We start from the raw sequence: 21,493 nt of genomic DNA on the forward strand, positions 1-21,493 counted from the left end.
TACTGCCAGGCTTAACTAAAAGTATGAGTCTGAAGGAAGACAAGAGGCAGAATTGGCTCCGTGGTCTGTGGTGTCCCAAGAAGCGGTGGAGGAGGGGGTCTTTAAAGTAATGTTTCAACAAAGCGAGACTTTGTCAAATACTTAAAAAGGAGGCAGCCTGAGTCAGCAGCAGTATACTGTGTTTAGAGGTCGGACAGCCTGAGTCCCTTGGACCACAAAGAGATCAAACCAGTCAATCCTAAAAGAAATCAACCCTAAATATTCATTGGAAGGACTGATGCTGAAGCTGAAGCTCCAATACTTTGGCCACCTGATGTGAAGAGGCAACTCATTGGAAAAGACCCTGATGCTGAGAAAGGCAAAAGGAGAAGGAGACAAGAGAGGATGCAATGGTTGGACGGCATCACAGACTCAGTGGACATGAGTTTGAGCAAACTCTGGGAGATGGTGAAGGACAGAGAAGCCTGGCATGCTGCGGTCCATGGGGTCACAAAGAGTGGGAGCATGACTTTGCAACTGAACAGCAGCAAGCCTGGGTTCGAATGCACCTAGCTCTTTCAGGGAAGGGGCTTCAGTTCATTTTGTTCACTCTTTGTTCTCAGCCCACTGCCTGGTACTTAATATGCCCTCGGTATTTGCTGAATGAATAAATGAGCAAATCAACTTTTTGAAGCCTTGATTTTTCTCATCTAAGTGATGATGGGTCTTTCCCTAAAAACATCAGCATGAGAGTTTAAAACAAACAGACAAACAAAAAGCTTTATCATCGTAAAACCAATTATGTTTCTCTGACTCCACTCCATCTCAATAATGATTTCTAGAAGTCTTCAGAGTTTGTCCTACCTGATATAAACACACTACCATCTATCACTTGCCACCTGCCAGTTTTCTCCTCACTCCATCAGACACCTCTCCAGGTATTTGCCACGGTGGCCTTGATCCCAGTGCCCCGAGGATCTGCCGGCAACCCCAAGCTATGCTCCTGTCCTTAGCGCTGTGAGTGCCCAGCTGGAATGCAGCCCTCAGGCCAAAGCCACCATGTATCAGTCAGTGTCCCAAAGGAAGCAGAGGCCACACTCAGGTTGAGAGAAGGTCAAGAGAAACTGTTTAGAAAGGAGGGCTTCCCTGGTGGCTCAGCAGTAAAGAATCCTCCTGCAATGCAGGAGACATGAGTTCGATCCCTGGGTTGGGAAGATCCCCTGGAGAAGGAAAAGGCAACCCACTCCAGTACTCTTGCCTGGAAAATCCCATGGACGGAAGAGCCTGGTAGGCTGCAGTCCATGGGGTCGCTAAGAGTCAGACACGACTGAGCGACTTCACTTTCACTTTTCACTTTCATGCATTGGAGAAGGAAATGGCAACCCACTCCAGTGTTCTTGCCTGGAGAATCCCAGGGACAGGGGAGCCTGGTGGGCTGCCGTCTCTGGGGTTGCACAGAGTCGGACACGACTGAAGCGACTAAACAGCAACAGCAGCAACTATATCCATTTCATCGTTTTTGACTGGCTATCTAAGAGTCCCCTGAAAGGTTTTACCAGAACTTCTTTTGCCAGTTCTGTCTGAGTTTCTCCTTAGTTGTTCTCAAGTTCATTCCTGCCCAGCCTGGAGCCTACAAGCTGACCCAGTTTCATACATTGCCCTGAGGATTTCTTTAGAATAAACCCTGTAAGGGGAATTCATGCTTCACTGTTGACTCTTTCCCAGTTGTCTTACTTGGATAAAAATAAATTAAGGAAAACAAAATTTGAGTAAAGCAAACTTTTAAAAATTGATTTATTTATTTCAATTGGAGGATAATTACTTTTACAATATTTTGGTGGTTTTTGCCTGTATCAGTCATGGGTGAGTAAAGCAAACTTTTTAAAGTGGCACTAAACCAAAATTGGATCCTTCACTGACAAAAGTGCTTTCAAAGTTCTTCTGGTGGAAATTGAAATAAAGGCCCTGCTCATGTAACTCTTACATTCTGTGGTTCTGGGGACACTTCGTTGCAACCATGAGCTAAATCTCTGCTCAGCTTCAGTCATCAGCTCCCATGGCTACAACTTTGATCTTGACTTGTAACTGCTCTGCTTCAAAAATCAGAAACAAGGATCTCTGATTTCATCTTGTGATTATTATCTCAGGGCACTCCTTGCCCACCTAACTGTTCTTTGACCTCGTAGATATCTCTGCCATTTTGCTGCCATTCTCTGCAGTTTTTTTTTCTTTCTTCATCCCCCTTCATTCATAACCTAGCCTGAGCCTTCACATTCATCTTCAGATCTCCCCTTCTTCAGAAACGTGTAGTCCTTGAACACTCTTTTCATGTCATCTGCTCGAAAGATGGAGAACATCCCACAGGGAGGCTGAGTGTCACTTGGAAATCATGTTCTCCAACATGAGGAAGGTCTGTACACCACCCAGTGTCCCAGTGTCCCAGTGTCCCGATTCCCACTCATGATGATCCTCACCCTTCCCCGCCACCTTTAAATCCTCACTCTTCTCATTTTTTTGTGGACTGTCTCACCAGATTTTCAGAGGAAATGGAAGCCACAGGCATGCACTCTCTCAGCTTCTCACTGTCCCTGCAGACTCAGTGTACACCCTGCATACTCCCTTCCTTCGGTATCAGGGGATGTGCATTCATCCTCCTGCTCAAGGCCAAGTCTGTGCCTTGGATGGGTGTATTGCCCACTTGCCCACCCAGGACCTGTTGCTCAAATTTTCCTGTACTGTCTCCAATATGTCCAACCTCTTCTTTACGGCCAGTTCCTGGGTCTCAGTCAAAGCTGTTTTTAAGTCCTTTGGTTCCATTAATATTTCTGCATTGACTCAATCTTATGACTTTCATTTTCATTCAAAGTTCTTGTCTGTGGAGCCCATCCTTCCCATTTTCATTTTCTCACGTCCAAAGTCACTGATATTTGGCCTCAGCTCCCACCATTCTTAAGAAACTCTCCTTGGGATTTCCCAGGTGGTCCAGTGGCTGAGAATTCCCATTCTAGTGCAGAGGTCACAGGTTCAATCTCTGGTCTGGGAACTAAAATCCCACCTGCCGTGGAGCAGCTAAGCCCACGTGCCACAACTAAGACCAGTGCGGCCACAAGAAGAAGAAAGACACTCTGATCAATAACATTAGTTTTCAGATCTTTTCTGTGCCATGCTTAGCACTAAATTCAATTGCCTTCTTTTTTAACCCCAAGTATGTATGAGTTGTTTAGGATTCCAGGTCCGTTGTCTCTAGGATGGCCTGCATTCTGAGCATTTCTCATAAAATAGTTTACATTTTTCCTTTCCTCAGTAAACTGGCAGTTAGCCCAAACCAGATTGAAGGTTTGGGGCATTGATACCTCGTGGGGAAGTGTTCTATTTCGTGCTGTGTTGTCACTTTTCTCACTATTAGTGATGCCACGTTTGATCACTTTGTTAAAAGTACAGACAGTAGATTTCTCTATTTTAAAAGTACATTTTTCCTTCTCAGTTACTGAAAGATCCATGGAATAATATGTTCATGGCAGTAATATTCTTGACACGGAAATTTTAAACATCTTTCCTTAATTCTGTCACTTCTTCCACATTTATTAGATGACATTATTTAATAAAGAAACTTTCCCTTTTTTTCACTTTCTCTCCCTTTTCCTTAGGCTGGAGGACAACTATGAGCTCATTGATTTTTTCCCATGCAGTCTATTACAGTCGGTTCTATTCATTCTGCTTTTTGGTGTGCATTTTTCCTAACGTGGACAGCGAAACACTGTTTCAGCTAGTTCCTGAGTCTTTTTGGTACGACCTCATTTGTTTTGAGCTTCCCTTGTGGCTTAGCTGGTAAAGAATCTGCCTGCAGTGTGGGAGACGTGGGTTCAATCCCTGGGTTGGGACGATCCCCTGGAGAAGGGAAAGACTACCCATTGCAGTATTCTGGCCTGGAGAGTTCCATGGACTATACAGTCGCAAAAAGTCAGACACAACTGAGCCACTTTCACTTTCACTTTCATTTGTTTTGAGTACTTCTCCTAATTGCTAGCAAAAAGCTATCTTTTCCCTGCCGCAACCCTGAAATCAGCTTCTACAAGGAGCCCTGGTTCCTTTTAATGAGGACTAGCACATAGGGCGTCCCTGATGGCTCAGACGGTAAAGGGTCTGTCTACAATGCAGGAGACCGGGGTTCGAGCCCTGGCTCGGGAAGATCCCCTGGAGAAGGAAATGGCAATCCACTCCAGGACTATTGCCTGGAGAATCCCATGGACAAAGGAGCCTGGTAGGCTACAGGCCATGGGGTCGCAGAATCGGACACAACTGAGCGACTTCACTCACTCACTTCACAGCACATAGAAATTAAGACCTGGGTGTTAAACAAGCTGCTAAGGATGCTTGCTTTTCCTAAATGATGGCTTCATATATTTTCAACTCAAATTTAGAATCCCTCTTCCTTTGTCCCTTCTCTGAAAATTACACTGAAAACTTGAGTTCCTAAGAATATACTTACTTACTGTCTTTTTCCTACAATATACTTTCAGTAGTTTCAAGATTATAATGCCACTGTTACTAATGACAGTAAATCTGCTGAGTGTCAGGCTTATAATTTCTTTGTGATGCTTTTTGTTCTTGGAATATAAACCATAAAGATAAATAATGAAATGGACCCTTCCCAATGTCAGGGCTATTACAAAAGAAATACAACCTGATTCAGCTCTTGGAGCCAAGAATCATCATCATGTTTTTATGTAAATATTGTCTAACATAAGAAAAAAATGTTCACAAGTAGTGAATTTAATCCAAGTCAAGGAGAAAGAATTTTCTAATTGTATAAGACTGTGATTGGTGATTCAAACTACCAAAATAGTATTGACCCTAACTTGGTTAACAGAGAAGGATGGAATGGGCAAAACAGTGAGAGAGAGAAATTGGCACCTTAAATTCTTACTTAAGCCACTTGGGCATGTTTAAATGTAAGAAGAATTATAGTGATGCAAGCATTCAGCATTGCACTCTCACTCTACAAGAATGAGTATGATTTGCTTTTAGCATAAAACTCTGAAGTTTATGCTGTCTGTTCTTTCCAGAAAAAAAAAAAAAAAGAATGGGAGATTTTAAAATAAAAATTATATGACGATTAGTGCATAAAATGGTTTAGGGATTCATGAGTTTAAGTTACTTCCTTAAATTACTACTTTTATGGGACCAACCAAATTCAATCAGACATATATATTTTCCAAATAGAAAGGAAAAATTATAAAACAAAAGAAAATTATTCTGTCACCATTGTAACAGAATAAGCAACGTATTTCCCTGCTAAGTGAAAAAAATGGTGAGCTTTAAAGCCCCCCAAATCCTTTTTCACAAAAGGCAAGAAGCTGGGAATCAATTATAATTTAAATGACTATTTAATTATTTCCCCTTAGTTGATTTTAATGGTGTGAAATAAATATCTGATTAAAGAAGAAATGGCTATGATACAACCATAGATTGTGTTCACCTTTGTTATTTCTACTTTTTAACTGGGTGTTAAAAAGTTCTCACCACAGAATTGAATTTATGACACCTCCCTATGCTAGCCTACTACCCTCCCCACTCCCTCTTACTCCCTTGTTCCCTACCCTGCGTGTGGAAGTGTGATAAGAATATACTTAGAACCTCTGAAATGTATAAATAAACATGACAAAATTCCCTAAAATGCCAAAAAAAAAAATACCAGAATGTAAAGGAGATGAAATAAAAACATAAGCATCACAAGTCTACCCCCTCCTATGGATATGATATAGGATCATGTCTAGTAGATTGATCCTGGGGATAATGATGTCACGTGGAGCCACCAAGAGCTGCATGTTGACGTGTGGTCTCTGCTGCCTGAACCACAGGCCGTCCCCACGGCACGACCCACTGATCACACAGAGGGGCCACTGACAAAGGCACAGCTTCACTTTTTCTCTCCACAGAACTGTAATCTGCTCTATCCAAACAGCCCCTCCTCAGATATGTTTGCATTGTGTACCAAGAGCTGGGAGATAGACTAACTATTACAGCCTATTGACAATCCCTTCAACTAGTTCCAGCCTAGACTGGTTAAGTGTTGATGTATAGAAAAGGTAATCGAAAAACATTCATATATACTGTCTATAGTCATATAATTCATATAATTCACATAATGTCTGTAGTCTCTAATACTCTAAAAATTACCTTTAAAAAATCAGCTATCCCAATTCAGCATTTAAACAAAAAATCATGCTTGAATTTGAAAGAAAAAAGGAACCCCATTTCAAACATCTATATTTGACTTTTGAAACCTAAGCTCATATTTCTTACTGCTTTCAAAGGTAGCAGGAGGAGACCTTACTTTTAATAAGATTATAGATCCTACTGTAAATGACATTGTGAAGTCCAGGGTCTGGCATTGATGGATTGTGTGATTTACAGTTTCCCTGATTGTATACTAAGGCTTTAAGATACCACCAGGAATAATTAGAATTAGCGAGCACACGGGATCTGCAAACTTAACAAGAAATTAATAAAAAGTCATTTTTGGACAAGCGAGATGGATATAAAGGAAAAAAATGAATTTAATGATAAAATGTTAGGTGTGTTGAAGGAAAAAATATTTCCGACACTTGTTAAGATGGCAAGGAAGACTCTATTCAGGACTGTTGCAATAAGGGTATGTAAGAGAAGAGAGGGATGGGCTCAAAAGACAAGTAGGGACTTACAGCCAGTGAGCAGAGTATGGGGTCAATGGATGGAAAATTACTAAGAGGCGACCTTAAGGGTAGGAGGATTCTTGCTAAACCGACCGAACAGGATTCTAGCTAAAGGCCAGCCAAGGACTTACACCTCAAAGTTACAGGTGAGGAACTTGATCACGGATCAAGGTTTCAGGGGACTCAGTAGGATTATTGCTAAGACTGGGCAAGGCTGGCAGAAGACGACACAGGTCACGGTCAGAGGAACCTGATTCAAGTCTAATCAAGGAGAGAGTCTTTTCAGGAGCCATATCATAGTTCACTCGAAGAAGTGGCAAAAGGTACCTAGGAAATTGTGCACATTCTTCTTCTCAAAGCTCGTATCGCTGGAGAACCAGAATCAGTTCACTAGGAGCACCAACGCCCCCACCCCTCAGTTCTCCAGGGAAGTCCTTGTGTCGGCTGGCCCCTCCACCCACACCAGGGGCAGGGCTGCAGGCTTCTTTGTCCTGTGCCTCTGTGTGGCAGGCTGGGGACCGGAGGCCAAGGGCAGGACTTGGATATCTGCCTATGCAATTATGCCTTAAGGTGAAAATAGGATTGCACGCATTTGCATTGGCCAAGCTGAAACTCTTAGATGTTTGACTACTTGTTAATCATTTAAATTTGACTAAATTTTTCTTTCATCTCTTTTTTTGACACTGAAAATACTTATTAACCCTAGTTTTCTCCCATACTCCTTGGTTATTCCAGAATAGGATACTTGGCTCTCTTGAAAATTCTTGTTACTCCATCTTGGCTTTAAACAATCTGGTTTTATTATCCTTAGCTGGAGTCTCCTGTGATGTGAGTCATGACAGATACCAGGTAGTGTGCTAAGCCCTTTATATTAACCTGCTGAATTACAAAAAATGATTATATACTATAGGTGTTATCCTTATTTTATAGATGAGAAAACTCAAAGAGGTTGTTTTTTCCCCAAGGCCAACTAGACAGAAAGTAGAGAAATTGAGAATCAAGCCCAGAAATTCTGACTGCTAAGCCTCACTCTTGACCATCACTAAGTTTGGTGTCCTTAGAAAAATCCTAAACTTTCATTAAGTCTCAGTTTATAAAAAAGGGAATAGTCCTGAGTTTCTTTTCCTAGAACTTACAATTTGCCGATGTTGTGATGTATAATAGAAATAGATGTATTTGGTCTTTGTCCCTACTTTCTGGCACAGAGCTCCCCAAACCCTTGGAATTTCCTAAATGATGAGAGTGATAAAGATGTCTTTTATTATATTAATGAGGTGATTTTTGGACCCCTCCCTTCACCAAGGTCCGTCTAGTCAAGGCTGTGGTTTTTCCAGCAGTCACGTATGGATGTGAGAGTGAACTATAAAGAAAGCTGAGTGCTGAAAAATTGATGCTTTTGAACTGTGGTGTTGGAGAAGACTCTTAAGAGTCCCTTGGACTGCAAGGAGATCCAACCAGTCAATCCTAAAGGAAATCAGTTCTGAATATTCATTGAAAGTACAGATGTTGAAGCTGAAACTCCAGTACTTTGGCCACCTGATGCGAAGAGCTGACTCATTTGAAAAGACCCTGTTGCTGGGAAAGATTGAAGGGCAAGAGAGGGGGACAGTAGAGGATGAGGTGGTTGTATGGCATCATCGACTCAATGGACATGAGTTTGAGTAAACTCCAGGAGTTGATGATGGACAGGGAGGCCTGGTGTGCTGCAGTCCGTGGGGTCACAAAGAATCGGACACGACTGAGCGACTGAACTGAACTAAGGGTGGAGGCCGGTTGCCAGGAGAACCAACCATGTGATGAGAGGGTTGGAACTTTCAGTCCCACATCTGAACTCCAGGGAGGGGAGAAGACCTGGAGATTGAGTATAATCACTAATGACCAGTGATTTAATCAATGGTGCCTATGTGCTGAAACCCCCAGAAAAGCCCAAAGGGATGTGGTTCAGAGAACTTCCTGGTTGGAGAAGGAGTGGAAGTTCAGGGAGAATTGTGCCCCCGGAGAGGGTCTGTGCCCCTTCCACATACCTCACCCTGTACATCTCTCCCATTGGCTGCTCCTGAGTTATATCAAGGTTTCCCAGGTGGCGCAGTGGTAAGGAATCTGTCAGTGCAGGAGATGTAGTTTCGATCCCTGTGTCGGGAAGATCCCCTGGAGTAGGAAATGACAACCTATCCCACTACTCTTGCCTGGGATATCCTATGGACAGAGGAGCCTGGCAGGCTACAGTTCATGGGGTCAAAAAGAGCTGGACAGGACTGAGCAACTGAGCACACATGCATGCACAAGTTATATCCTTCTGTAACAAACTAGTGATCTAGTAAGTTGTTTCTTTGAGTTATGAGCCCCACTCTAACAAACTTGATCAAACTTCAGGGAGGGGTTGTAAGGATCTCTGATCTATAGCTGGCAGGTCAGAAGCCCAATGGACAAGCTAGACTTGCAGCTGGCATCTGAAGTGAGGTGTGTGTATGTGCACTCACACGTGTGTGTCGTGGGACTGGTGTGTGGATACAGGCATCTGGGACTGAGCCCTTAACCTGCAGAATCTGAGTCTATCTTCAGGGAGGTAATGTCAGAATTGAGTTAAATTTGTGAACTAGTCAGTCAGTATGTACATGTATGTCAAGTCGCTTCAGTCGTGTCCAACTCTTTGCAACTCCATGAACTATAGCCCATCAAGCCCCCAGCCCATAGGATTCTCCAGGCAAGAATACAGGAGTGGGTTTCCATGCCCTCCTCCAAGGGATCTTCCCAACCCAGGGATCGAACCGACCTCTCTTACATCTCCTGCAATGGGAGGTGGGTTCTTTACCCCTAGCACCACTTGGGAAACCCTACCAGTCAGTATCTGTGGAGAATTCAGTTCATTGTTTGTTGTATTAAAAGAGAAACACATCAGAATTGGTGTCCGAATCAAAGCCTTTGACTCAAATCCGGGACCAGTGAGGACTTAAGCTCTGGACCTGGAACTTGCTAGTTCCTGACACTAAGTTTTGGGTTAGCTCAGAGACAGCATCTCTTATGCACAGCACAGATGATGTCAAATTTGCATTCCATTACTTAAGGAGGCATAATCAAATATAAATAAATCACAACTGTTTCCCAAAGTTCTAATTTGGTCATTATTTCTCTGTGTAAATTTTAAAAAGAGTCTTGCATCTAGTAGCTCCCCCTGGCATTTCTCTGTGGAAGATGGCCTGGAAACTGACCTCTTTCCTGATCTCACTTACTGCCTCCTCCAGGATGTCTTCCTGGTGTTTTTAAACCTAACAAAGGTCAAACTGAGCTAATCATCCCACCTCCACCATTACTCACCAAATTTGCTTCTTTAAACTGTCCCTATTTCCTTGTTTCCACCTTTGCATTAAGAGCATTTTCTCCCAAGCACCCGAGCTCAAGATCTTGATCATCTTTAGTTCTTTTCTTTCCACTGCCCTGCTGCCCAGACCCCAGCAGAAGGAAGTCCATTCTAGTCACACAGAGTATCTCACTTTCACCCACATTATGCCCCAGTGGGTCAGGAGTAAAGAATCTGCCTGCAGTGCAGGAGACACAGGACACACGGGTTCAATCCCTGGGTTGGGAAGACCCTCTGGAGGAGGGCAGGGCAACCCACTCTAGTAGTCCTGCCTGGAGAATCCCATGGACAAAGGGGCCTGGCGGACTACAGTCCATAGGGTCGCAAAGAGTTAGACACAACTGAGACGACTTAGCATGCCATCTCCTTACCAGTGTCTCCCATCCTCAAGTGATAGCACTGTTAGATTCATCTTCTTCAAACAGTTTTGATCACTCTCTGGCTCAAAAATCTTTTAGGGCTCTCCTACCAAATAAAGGTCAAAATTTCTCCTGAAGTTTTTAGGACCCTCCTTAATATTGATCCATCACACACATTTTGCCTTGCTTCTGACTACTTGCTAATATACAGACTTCACTAAAGTCAAAAAGTCCTATTCACTACCCTGTACACACCCCATACATTTCCTGGTTCTGCGCTTTTGCTTGTGATTTTCCTTTCAGGTGAAAAACCTTTCCTCCAATCTATTTTTATTAATAGAACTACCCAGATCAAATGCTGTCTCCTCTATGAAGCCTCTTCAGGTTCCTCCACCAAACATGACCTCTTTTCTTTTTTCTTTTTGACTTTAATAAATGATCCTTTACTTTTTTTTAATTGGAAAATAATTGCTTTACAGTGTTGTGTTAGGTTCTGCTATTCAACCATGTGACTCAGCCATAAGTACACATGTATCCCCTCCCTCTTGAGCTGTCTTCTGTTTGTGCCAATTCTATGGAAAATTTCAATCTCCCTCATTCTTTTTAAGGTCAAAGAATTTAAGTAACTAGAGACAAATTTAGAGACCATCAATACTTGCAACATTGTGATTACTGTTCTGAAGAAAAAGCAAGAACTACAGGAGTGAAGTTATTTACTAAATGCCAACAGCTTCCCTTGTGGCTCAGCTGGTAAAGAATCCGCCCGCAATGCAGGAGACCTGGGTTCTATTCTTGGGCTGGGAATATCCCCTGGAGAAGGGAACGTCTACCCACTCCAGTATTCTGGCCTGGAGAATTCCATGGACTATGCAGTCCATGGCCTCACAAGGAGTCGGACACGACTGAGTGACTTTCACTTTCACTATACAGCTTGATAGTGGCAAAACCAAGACTAGAAAAGTCTGAAGGTGAATCCATTGCCGTTACTACTACATCAAGATTTAAATACCTTTTGATCTGACTACCTATACAATTACTGATAAATCCTTTACAGCTCCATGATTACATGCTGTCATTTTGTGGGGTGATCATCTTGCTTTCTCTACTTTTCTTCTATACTTCTGGAACACCATTTCCATAATAGATGCTCATTAAAATATTGCTGTAGGATTAGTTTGCTTGAGGATAAGCTGAAAATCCTTTAGCCTGAAGACTATGGCTGTTGAAAGCCCATCCTTTCTTTTCTCTACTTAACCAATATTTTTTGAATGGTTCAAGTTACCTATTTATACTTGTAAAATTTGAAAATTTAGCTTAATACCCCAAATATGTTTATAGACAAGGAAAAGAAGGCAGCCTGAATGCATGTATCTCTTGGGATGAATAAAATTCCCATTGACTCTAGATTGCAAAATCAAACTCATATTATTTAACTCTTATTGAACCAGCACTCAAGCACTTTATAAACTGAGCTAAGAAATAATCAGCAGATTTTATTTTTCAGCTCATAACCATAAAATGTATTAAGGTACTTTTCTGCCTGTCTTTTGCACAGGTGTGTGTATGTATATACACGTACCTGTACACCCACATGATGCAAACCTCACATACACACACACACATTCCACTTGCACTGCAGTGACCTTTGAAAAATGGATACTGCAGCTCCAGAGGGCAGGTCTCTAAAACGGTGAAGAATTAAGTCATTCATTATGACGACAATGATAATTGCTATTACCGTTGTCATTAGTCTTTAAAGTCCAGGTTTGGTGTCTTCCAGATTTGGTGCCTTTTTCTGCAGTAGAATACACAATGAATGCCAATTTTAAAAATACCAAGGAACGAAGGTAGTAGCTACAAAGTGAAAATTGCTCAGTCGTGTCCGACTCTTTGCCACCCTGTGGACCATACAGTCCATGGAATTCTCCAGGCCAGAATACTAGAGTGGGTAGCCATTCCCTTCTCCAGGGGATCTTCCCCACCCAGGGATCAAACCCAGGTCTCCCACACTGCAGGCAGATTCCTTACCAGCTGAGCCATAAGGGAAGCCCAGTAGCTACAAATGACACTTAAAGATTTCTCTTTCTAGGTTGCTCTTAGTGAGAGATAAAAAGTGATTGATAGCACTCTTTGGGACAAAGTGGTGAGATAACATCTCTACCGTATATATTAGTACACGGTCTCATTAGCCATCTGTCACAGAAATGGACTGACTTCAACCATCAGCTTACATCAAACTCATTTTCTAGACAAAGAAACTGAGGCTTGACAGTGAGTGAAGTATCCGCCCAGAGAGGGGATTGTGAGTTCCCATAATTCACTTCGCCCCTGGGTTCCCATATCCCTCATCCTTTTCCTCCTCAGTGTTTCGGGGCAATGTTCCTTCTCTTTGCACTCAGTTGGTTGGAGGTAGGCACCATAGGTTTGATTGATACACCAATTTGCATCTCAAGGCATCGCTCGATAAATACAGTGCCATGCAAGGCTACTCTCTCACAAGCCAATTTCCCCCTCTGGGCTGACTTTAGAAGCTCATTGATGTCACTTCCTTCCTCAGTCAGCAAGTGAATTTTCTTTAATTCTCAAGACCAGCTGTCCATGCTGTCAACAGAAAGTTATTAAAATTCCTTTAAAGTGAATAAAAATAGCCTAAAAGCAAATGTACTTGGAAACAGGAAAGAATCAGTATGCAAAGTCCACAAACCTCTGAGCAAAATAATGTTGATCCAACCAGAGATTTCAAACATTGTATATTCAAGATGCTAGAAAAAAATAATTAAAAGATGCTAAACCACATACTTCTTAATCTTTTATTAGCAAAAGCTTATGCAGTTACAATTTATCCCCTGAATTCCATTCCTCTCTCTCAAATACGATTTGAATAAACTGGGGAACGACTTCAGTTTTCCTTAAGTGGGATTCCCTCCTTTTTTCTTGTCTCGGTCAGGGAACATTTACATCTCCACCAGGCTAAGACTATCTGTGAGCAAGAGAAAAAATTATCATGAGTTGCAATCATAACCACTACAGTCACAAAATAATAATGTAATTATATATTTTAATTTATTAGAGTCTTAATAGCTCAAGGGAGGAGATCATTTTTCTCATATTTAAATAGCTGTATCTCAAGTAATGGTCTGTCTGGCTCTAGTCCCCATGATCCTCAACTGACTTTCTGACCTTAGTAACTGGAACCTTACTCTGTTGCCTTCTGAATCAGCCCTTGCCTTATCCCTCAGTCCCCAGCGTGGCTCCTGCCTTGTTGCCTGAGTTGTTCATGATGTGGAACTAAGTCCCTCTGAAACACGGATGTGTTCCCTGCCATGTACGTCACCTGCTATCATCCACCTCTTCCATATTTGCATAGAAGCCCTGAATCCTGGACTCATTGTGACCTTTTGCTTGGGAAACTTACATCCAGCCTGTCTGTCTTGACATCCCAAGACACACAGCCCAGGTTTGTGTCTTGGGTTCCTGCCTGTAATTGGAGGCCTTGGGTCAAATCTGCCCTCCTCAAAGCCCCTGATTCCATAATGCAATTAAAGAGAAGCCTGAGTCTTCTGGGTAGCTATGCTGAGAAGCCTTATTTTGGTAAATAGCAGCTTAGTGAAAGAGAATGGTGGAAATTTGGGTAAATTCAAACTAAAGGAACAATTAAAATATTGTTAGCCTTCAGGAAAAGCATAAAACCTGGTGTTATAAGTTATCTAGAATTAACTCTCTGTCCTTCACTTCAGTTCCCACAGTCTTGAACATGTATGGCTTCCCTGGTAGCTGAGCTGGGAAAGAATCCTCCTGCAATGCAGGAGACCTGGGTTCAATCCCTGGGTTGGGAATATCCCCTGGAGAAGGGAATGGCTACCCACTCCACTATTCTAGCCTGGAGAATTCCATGGATTACAGTCCATGGGGTCGAAAAGAGTCGGACATGACTGAGTGACTTTCACTTTCATGTTAGGAGTACAAAACTAAGCTACTGCGTACTCAGTCACTCAGGTGTATCCGACTCTTTTTGGTCCCGTGGACTGCGGCCCCCAGGCTCCTCTGTCCATGGTATTCTCCAGGCAAGAATACTGGAGTGGGGAGCCATGCCCTCCTCCAGGGGATCTTCCTGACCCAGGGATCGAACCCTCATTTCTTGTGGCTTCTGCATTGGCAGGCAGATTCTTTACCACTAGAGCCACCTGGGAAGCCCTAAGGCTACTATAAATGTTATATTTTAAAGGAGGGGGAAAGGAAGATTAGACATATCACTATTACTAGGATACTTTAAAATCCTTGGGAAATCAACTGGGAACTAAGACAAAAATGGTGGCTATCACAAAACCAAGTGTTTGGTATGGGCTAGAATTTATTAGTAGTCAACTTCAGGCATTCATACGGTTCATCTAATGAGTTTTAACCCCTGAATCTTTCCTTTCACTAAAGAGCAAGAGCCAGGAACGGCTGCCTTTAAAATGTGAGAACTGATACAAACCAGCCCTGACTGAAAACGCTGTCAATCATTCTGTAAATTTGCATTGAATACCTCAAGTGTGCCAGCACCGGGCCTTCGATACAGCAGTAAATAAGATGGATCAACTAGACTCCCCAAAAAATTAATCTAAAAAAGAAATAAAATACAGGAAGAAAATAGATCTCTTTAAAAGGTACAGACTCATTTTTAGGTGGTGTTGAATTTATAGACACTTCATAAAACATTGGAGCTTCTCAGGTGGGGCTAGTGGTAAAGAACTCACGTGCCAGTGTAGGAGACCTAAGAGACATGGGTTCCATTCCTGGATTGAGAAGATCCCCTGGAGAAGGGCATGGCAACCCACTGCAGTATTCTTGCCTGGAGAATCCCATGGACAGATGAGCCTGGTGGCCTATAGTCCATGGGGGTCGCAAAGAGTCAGACACGACTGAAGCGACTTAGCACGCATGTACATAAAAGAATTTTAATAAATAACAAAATTATAAGCAATTGTCATGATATTTTAAAGGGACCCACATTCTTTCAATGTTAGTAACCACTGCTGTAAAATGTAGGAAATTAAACCTTTTTTTAGTGCTCTTCAACTTGTAATAAAACCAGCCCCCTCATAAAAATCATTATTACTTTTTCTTGCTCTATTTTTAAACGTGGTTTCTTGATAAGAGATCTCGTCTTGTTAATAAAATGTTATTGCCAGAATTTGTGTAATATAGTCTCAAATCAGAAAATAGAAAGACAAAAAAGAAATAAACCAAGATAGGCAGGGTCCCTGACCACAGGATGCTTATAGTGTAGAAGGAGATGCGCAAAGAAGCAACACACGTACAAATGACAAAATAAATGCAATTTGTGATAAATGCTGGGAAAGAAATAAACAATGGGCTGATACCAAGAATCATCAGAGGAGGTGGGCTGGCCAGAGAAGAGCCCCTAAGGTCTTTTTTTACATTGGAGTATAATTGCTTTAGAGTCTTGTGTTAGTTTCTGCTATGACGAAATTAATCAGCCCTATATCCCCTCTCTCTTAAGCCTCCCTCCCACCACCCCTCAATCCCACCCATCTAGGTCATCACAGAGCACTGAGCTGAGCTCCCCTGGGTTATATAGCGGCTTCCCACTAGCATTCTGTTTTATTCATGGTAGGGTATATACGTCAAACCTAACCTCACAATTCATCCCACCCTCCCCCTTGCCCCCTGTGTCCACATATCTATTCTCTACGTCTGTGTCTCCATTCTTGCCCTGGATCTAGGTTCATCTGTACTATTTTTCTAGATCCCACATATATGTGTTAATATATGATACTTGTTTTTTCTGACTTACTTCACTCTGTGTGACAGTCTCTAGGTCCATCCACATCTCTCCTGCTGCTGCTGCTGCTAAGTCACTTCAGTTGTGTCAGACTCTGTGTGACCCCATAGACGGCAGCCCACCAGACTCCTCCATCCCTGGGATTCTCCAGGCAAGAACACTGGAGTGGGTTTCCATTTCCTTCTCCAAAGCATGAAAGTGAAAAGTGAAAGTGAAGTCGCTCAGTCGTGTCCGACTCTTAGTGACCCCATGGACTGCAGCCTACCAGGCTCCTCCGTCCATGGGATTTTCCGGGCAAGAGTACTGGAGTGGGGTGCCATTGCCTTCTCCATCCACATCTCTACAAATGACTTAATTTTGTTTCTTTTTATGGCTGAGTAATATTCCATTGTATATACGTACCACAACTTCTTTATCCATTCATCTGTTGATGGTCATCTAGGGTGCTTCCATGCCCTGTCTACTATAAATAATGCTACAGTGAACACTGAAGTGCGTGTGTCTTTCTGAGTTATGCTTTCCTCAGGGTTTATGCCCAGGCGTGGGATTACTGGGTCATATGGTAGCTCTATTTTTAGTTTTTTAAGGAACCTCCATACTGTTCCCCATTTTGGCTGAATCAATTTACATTCCCAACAACAGTGCAAGAGAGTTCCTTTTTTCCACACCCTCTCCAGCATTTATTGTTTGTAGATTTTTTTTTCAATGATGGCCATTTGACTAGAAAGTGAGGTCATTCAGTCGTGTCCAACCCTGCGACCCTGTGGACTGTAGCCCACCAGGCTCCTCTATCCATGGGATTCTCCAGGCAAGAATACTGGAGTGGGTTGCCGTTTCCATCTCCAGGGGATCTTCCTAACCCAGGGATCCAACCCAGGTCTCCAGCATTGCAGGTAGATGCTTTAACCTCTGAGCCACCAGGGAAGCCCATTTGACTAGTATGAGGCCTTAATATTAAACTAAAACCTGAACATTTGAAAGAGCCTGTCAGATCAGCAGCCATTAGATTAGAAATAAAGCACACAACAGATGTACTGTGCTTGAGTCATTTCCTCTCCCTTTCTACCCTCCAGTCACTTTGGTCTCATGTGAATATCTGGTCCTTTTGACCTCTGGTCTTTTGCACTTACTGTTGTCTCTCCAATTTGGCTGGGCTGACTTTCAGATTTTCAAAATGTCTCATGATTCACCCAAATACACCCTCTCCTTGCCTCTGAGACTTTATTCTTTCAGTCCCACTCCCTGGAATATCTTTCTCTTATCCTTTGTGTGCAAAAATCATACTTATTTAATCCTCCCAAATCTGGTGAGGGGTAAACACTAGTAACTCTTTGGTATACATGACCAGACAGGACCAGAACATTGAATGCTGCTGCTGCTGCTGCTGAGTCGCTTCAGTCGTGTCCGACTCTGTGCGACCCCATAGACGGCAGCCCACCAGGCTCCCCAGTCCCTGGGATTCTCGAGGAAAGAACACTGGAGTGGGTTGCCATTTCCTTCTCCAATGCATGAAAGTGAAAAGTGAAGTGAAGTCGCTCAGTCGTGTCCGACTCCCAGCGACCCCATGGACTGCAGCCTACCAGGCTCCTCCATCCATGGGATTTTCCAGGCATAACGGGCCCTAAATCTAATAAATGACAGAGCTGTAAATTAGATGTCAGGTTACTATCTACTCCATTTTCTAGAGTCCAGGGGACATTGTGATTAGTTTATGATTATCTGATTGTTTGGCCTCTTACTTTTCACTGGAATTCCTTCAGATTTCAGTTTGTTCCTAAGGAAATAAAACTAAGATTTCCTGGTGCTGCTGCCGCCCCTGACACCACCTCTGGTCTATCCTCCAGGTAGCAACCAGCCCTGAGTGGTCCTCTGAAAAGGCACAGCTGACCCAGGCATTCCAGTGGGCCTACTCACACCCTGGGCTACACTCCCTTCATAACTGACTTCCCACTACTTTGGGGAAGGTCATCAATCTCCCCAAAATGGTCTACATGAGCTTTCTTGCTAAATGTTTCTTGCCTGTCTGTCCAGCTTCATCTCACACCACCCCACCTCCCCTTATTTCACTTTGGCCGTGCTGGCTTCCTTTCCCTGCTTTGGACCCAAAATGCTCTCTCCTTCCTGAATGTTCTTCCCTCTCTTCTTGTCCACATTGGTGATCTAATTCAAAAGGCAAGTCCCCCCTCCAAAACACACTCTTCTTTATACACTCTTCTTATACACTGCATATTATCTGACAAAAGACATCTAAATACCGAAACATATCAAGAGTGTCCAATTGGGCAGTACCATTAAAAATGAAGAAAATTGGTAATTATTATCTAGAAACTCCAAAATTGGCCCTGGTATTTTGTGACAGTGGCTGGATTGAAGAGCCTTTTTTTTTTTTTTTATTGTTTTTTCATTTTCTGAATTTTGAGTGAGAACAGAGCAAGACCAGTACTAATGCTGACTTTCTTTTTGCTTTCTTTTTCAGTGACTAGAGAAAAAATCCAGGAACATATCACCAACCAGGTATTTCCTCACTTCTCATAAACCAGGATGTAGAATTTTGCTTCAAATGTTACTAATTAATTAAGCATTTGTAAATATTTTTAAAAGGAGGCATTGCTAGTTATTGGGTATGAGCAATACACCTTATTGGTTCTGAGAACAAATAAATTGATCATATATGGGTGATCGTGCACTTTCCTGTCTCCCCCACCTCGTTCCTCCCCTCCACACCATCTTTCCCAAGGATGGACTCTGCCAGCTCTGATGTAAGCAGCCCTCAGAGCATGTCATGACCTCTGCATTGATTCTATCATGGCTGCAAAGAGATACTTTTATCTACTTCTCCCTTAACTAAGGTGACTGTCCTCAGTGATTTTCTCAAGTTCTAATTCATCCAGTCATTCCCTCCCCAACAGTTAAGAACTAAAGCCTTAGCCGCAGAAACGTACAAGTTGGTTTTCTATCTGGTCTCTGATTTCTACCCACATGTAGCTAGTGTCCTCCTGCCTGCTTCACTGTTTTCTTATCCAGTCTTTTTTTTGATTAATTTTTTTATATTTACCAGGAGATGGAGTCATTCTGTACAACAGCTTAAGGGGTTTAAGACATGCAGCCATAGATCCAAACCAAGTTTGGCCAGGCTTGCCCCCCCCCCCACCCTCTTCCCATGGGCCAATCTGGCTGCAGTGTTTCCCAGTGCTGCCACTAGACCCAGGGGACGCAGCCACTGGCCTGCGGCAAAACACACACAGCTTTCATTCATAGACACACATCTCCAAGTCTTGTTGTTGTCACCTCATCCTTGTCAAGGGGAAGAATGGTTCATCTGCATTTATACCAGTCAAGGGTACATTTTTCAACGTCTCCTCCTAACGGACTTCAAAATAAATTCCAATTCTGGTTCCCATTGGCATTCCAACCAAATTAAGTTCTAGCTCTACCTGCTGCCGCTGCTGCTGCTAAGTCGCTTCAGTCGTGTCCGACTCTGTGCTACCCCTGGACTGCAGCCTACCAGGCTTCTCCATCCATGGGATTCTCCAGGCAAGAACACTGCAGTGGGTTGCCATTTCCTTCTGCAATGCATGAAAGTGGAAAGTGAAAGTGAAGTTGCTCAGTCATGTCTGACTCTTAGCGACCCCATAGACTGCAGCCTACTAGGCTCCTCCATCCATGGGATTTTCCAGGCAAGAGTACTGGAGTGGGGTGCCATTGCCTTCTCCCTAGCTCTACCTAATCTGTGCCAGACGTCCTGTAATTCACCAGGCTTTAAAAATTGTCCTTCCTTGTGACTGACCTCCTATCTTGCAAATTCAGTAGGCAAAATGTAATGCTTATTGGGCACCATTTTGCTTTTGAATAGAGCTGTAAATACTGACTCAGTCTCAGCCATCTTAAAAACTTGAAAATGCCATCCCCATGTAATGTTAAAGTCAGTTAGTCGTTTCAAATATTTATTTGCCTATTGAGCTTAGTGTCTTTAGCATTGTATTTCAGTTGTTTGTATATACTCAAGTGGCTTGGTGAGGTTGAGCAACAGTTAACCAGTCAAGTTCATTATTACCGTTTTGTTTATTTAAGTCACAAAGGGAACATTTTTCCTTAGAACTGTTTTCTTTATTAACAAGGTAAAACAGTTGGTCAAGAAATATATTAAGACTACTTCTCAGGGGTAGATTTTCATTTCCTGTATTTTCTTTCTTTTGTACCCTTGGCTAAACTAATCGAGGATGTAGATACTAGAATAGAACATCAAATATTTACTCATAATCTTAAACATGGATTTGGTGCCAGATAAAAGCATCATGTCTCCCGGTTCCAGTAAAAGAGTGAAATTCTTTAGTCTTCAGAGGTAAGGGTCTTGAGTGTATTAGTTATATAGTCATTTTCAGGACAGATAGGTGTATTGTTCAATCAGTGTCTGCCAGCTGGTATTTCTGATGCTACAATGGAATTTCTGTTCTTTCTTCTTGCACATAGGGAGGTGCTCCCCACTCTCAAGAATACACCAGGAGTGCTCTGTGACCATATAGAGGGGTGGAGTCAGAGGTGGGAAGGAGGCTCAAGAGAGAGGGGTTGTATGTGTACTTATGGCTGATTCACGCTGTTGTATGGCAGAAACCAACATAACATTGTAAAGCAATTATTCTCCAATTAAAAGTAATTTTAAAAAAAAGAGCAAAATAAACAACAAAAAAGAATGCACTGGGAATATAATTCTAAAAGGCATCTTGAAAAGTGAAAGTCACTCAGTCGTGTCCGACTCTTTGCAACCCCATGGACTATACAGTCCATGGAATTCTCCAGGCCAGAATACTGGAGTGGGTAGCCTTTACCTTCTCCAGGGGATCTTCCCAACCCAGCAAGGGGTCTCCTGCATTGCGGGCAGATTCTTTACCAACTGAGCTATCAAGGAAGGCCTTATACCTCTAATTTATCTTATACCTCTTATAAAAGCCATCTTATACCTTTAATTTATCTAAAGTCTGGCAAAGAGCCACAAAATGAAATCATTTCTTTTTAAATTATTTTTAAGTTGAGGTATAATTGACATATAACATTATATTAGTTAGGTATATTATATTAGTTGGGCTTCCCTGGTAGCTCAGCTGTTAAAGAATCTGCCTGCAACACAGGAGACCCTGCCTGGCTCCATTCCTGGGTCGGGAAGATCCGCTGGAGAAGGGATAGTCTACTCAGTCCAGTATTCTTGGGCTAAAATGAAGTCACTTCCTTTTTAATTATTTTTAAATTGAGGTATACTTGATATATAACATTATATTAGTTACATATATTAGTTATAATTAGTATATTAACAATATAC

General features: G+C 42.4%; 1 protein-coding gene and 1 long non-coding RNA gene across 3 annotated transcripts in view; one reads left to right on the plus strand and one right to left on the minus strand.

The window, feature by feature from the left end:
• The window catches only part of CHST9 (carbohydrate sulfotransferase 9), a 279,670-nt gene that overhangs the window by 234,651 nt on the left and 23,526 nt on the right, over positions 1-21,493 (plus strand). For both annotated transcript variants that reach the window (XM_070361557.1, XM_070361558.1), the window contains one exon: positions 18,656-18,693. In XM_070361557.1, the coding sequence (XP_070217658.1) occupies positions 18,656-18,693 (38 nt within the window). The remainder of the gene's footprint in view (positions 1-18,655; positions 18,694-21,493) is intronic.
• On the minus strand, positions 13,198-16,357 carry LOC138985453 (uncharacterized). Its single transcript, XR_011462515.1, has 4 exons — positions 16,192-16,357; positions 15,131-15,259; positions 14,920-14,994; positions 13,198-13,371 (listed from the first exon to the last, which is right to left on the minus strand). It is a non-coding gene; the product is annotated as an uncharacterized lncRNA (long non-coding RNA).

The sequence above is a fragment of the Bos mutus genome, chromosome 24, assembly GCF_027580195.1.
Source record: "Bos mutus isolate GX-2022 chromosome 24, NWIPB_WYAK_1.1, whole genome shotgun sequence".
Taxonomy (NCBI): domain Eukaryota; kingdom Metazoa; phylum Chordata; class Mammalia; order Artiodactyla; family Bovidae; genus Bos; species Bos mutus.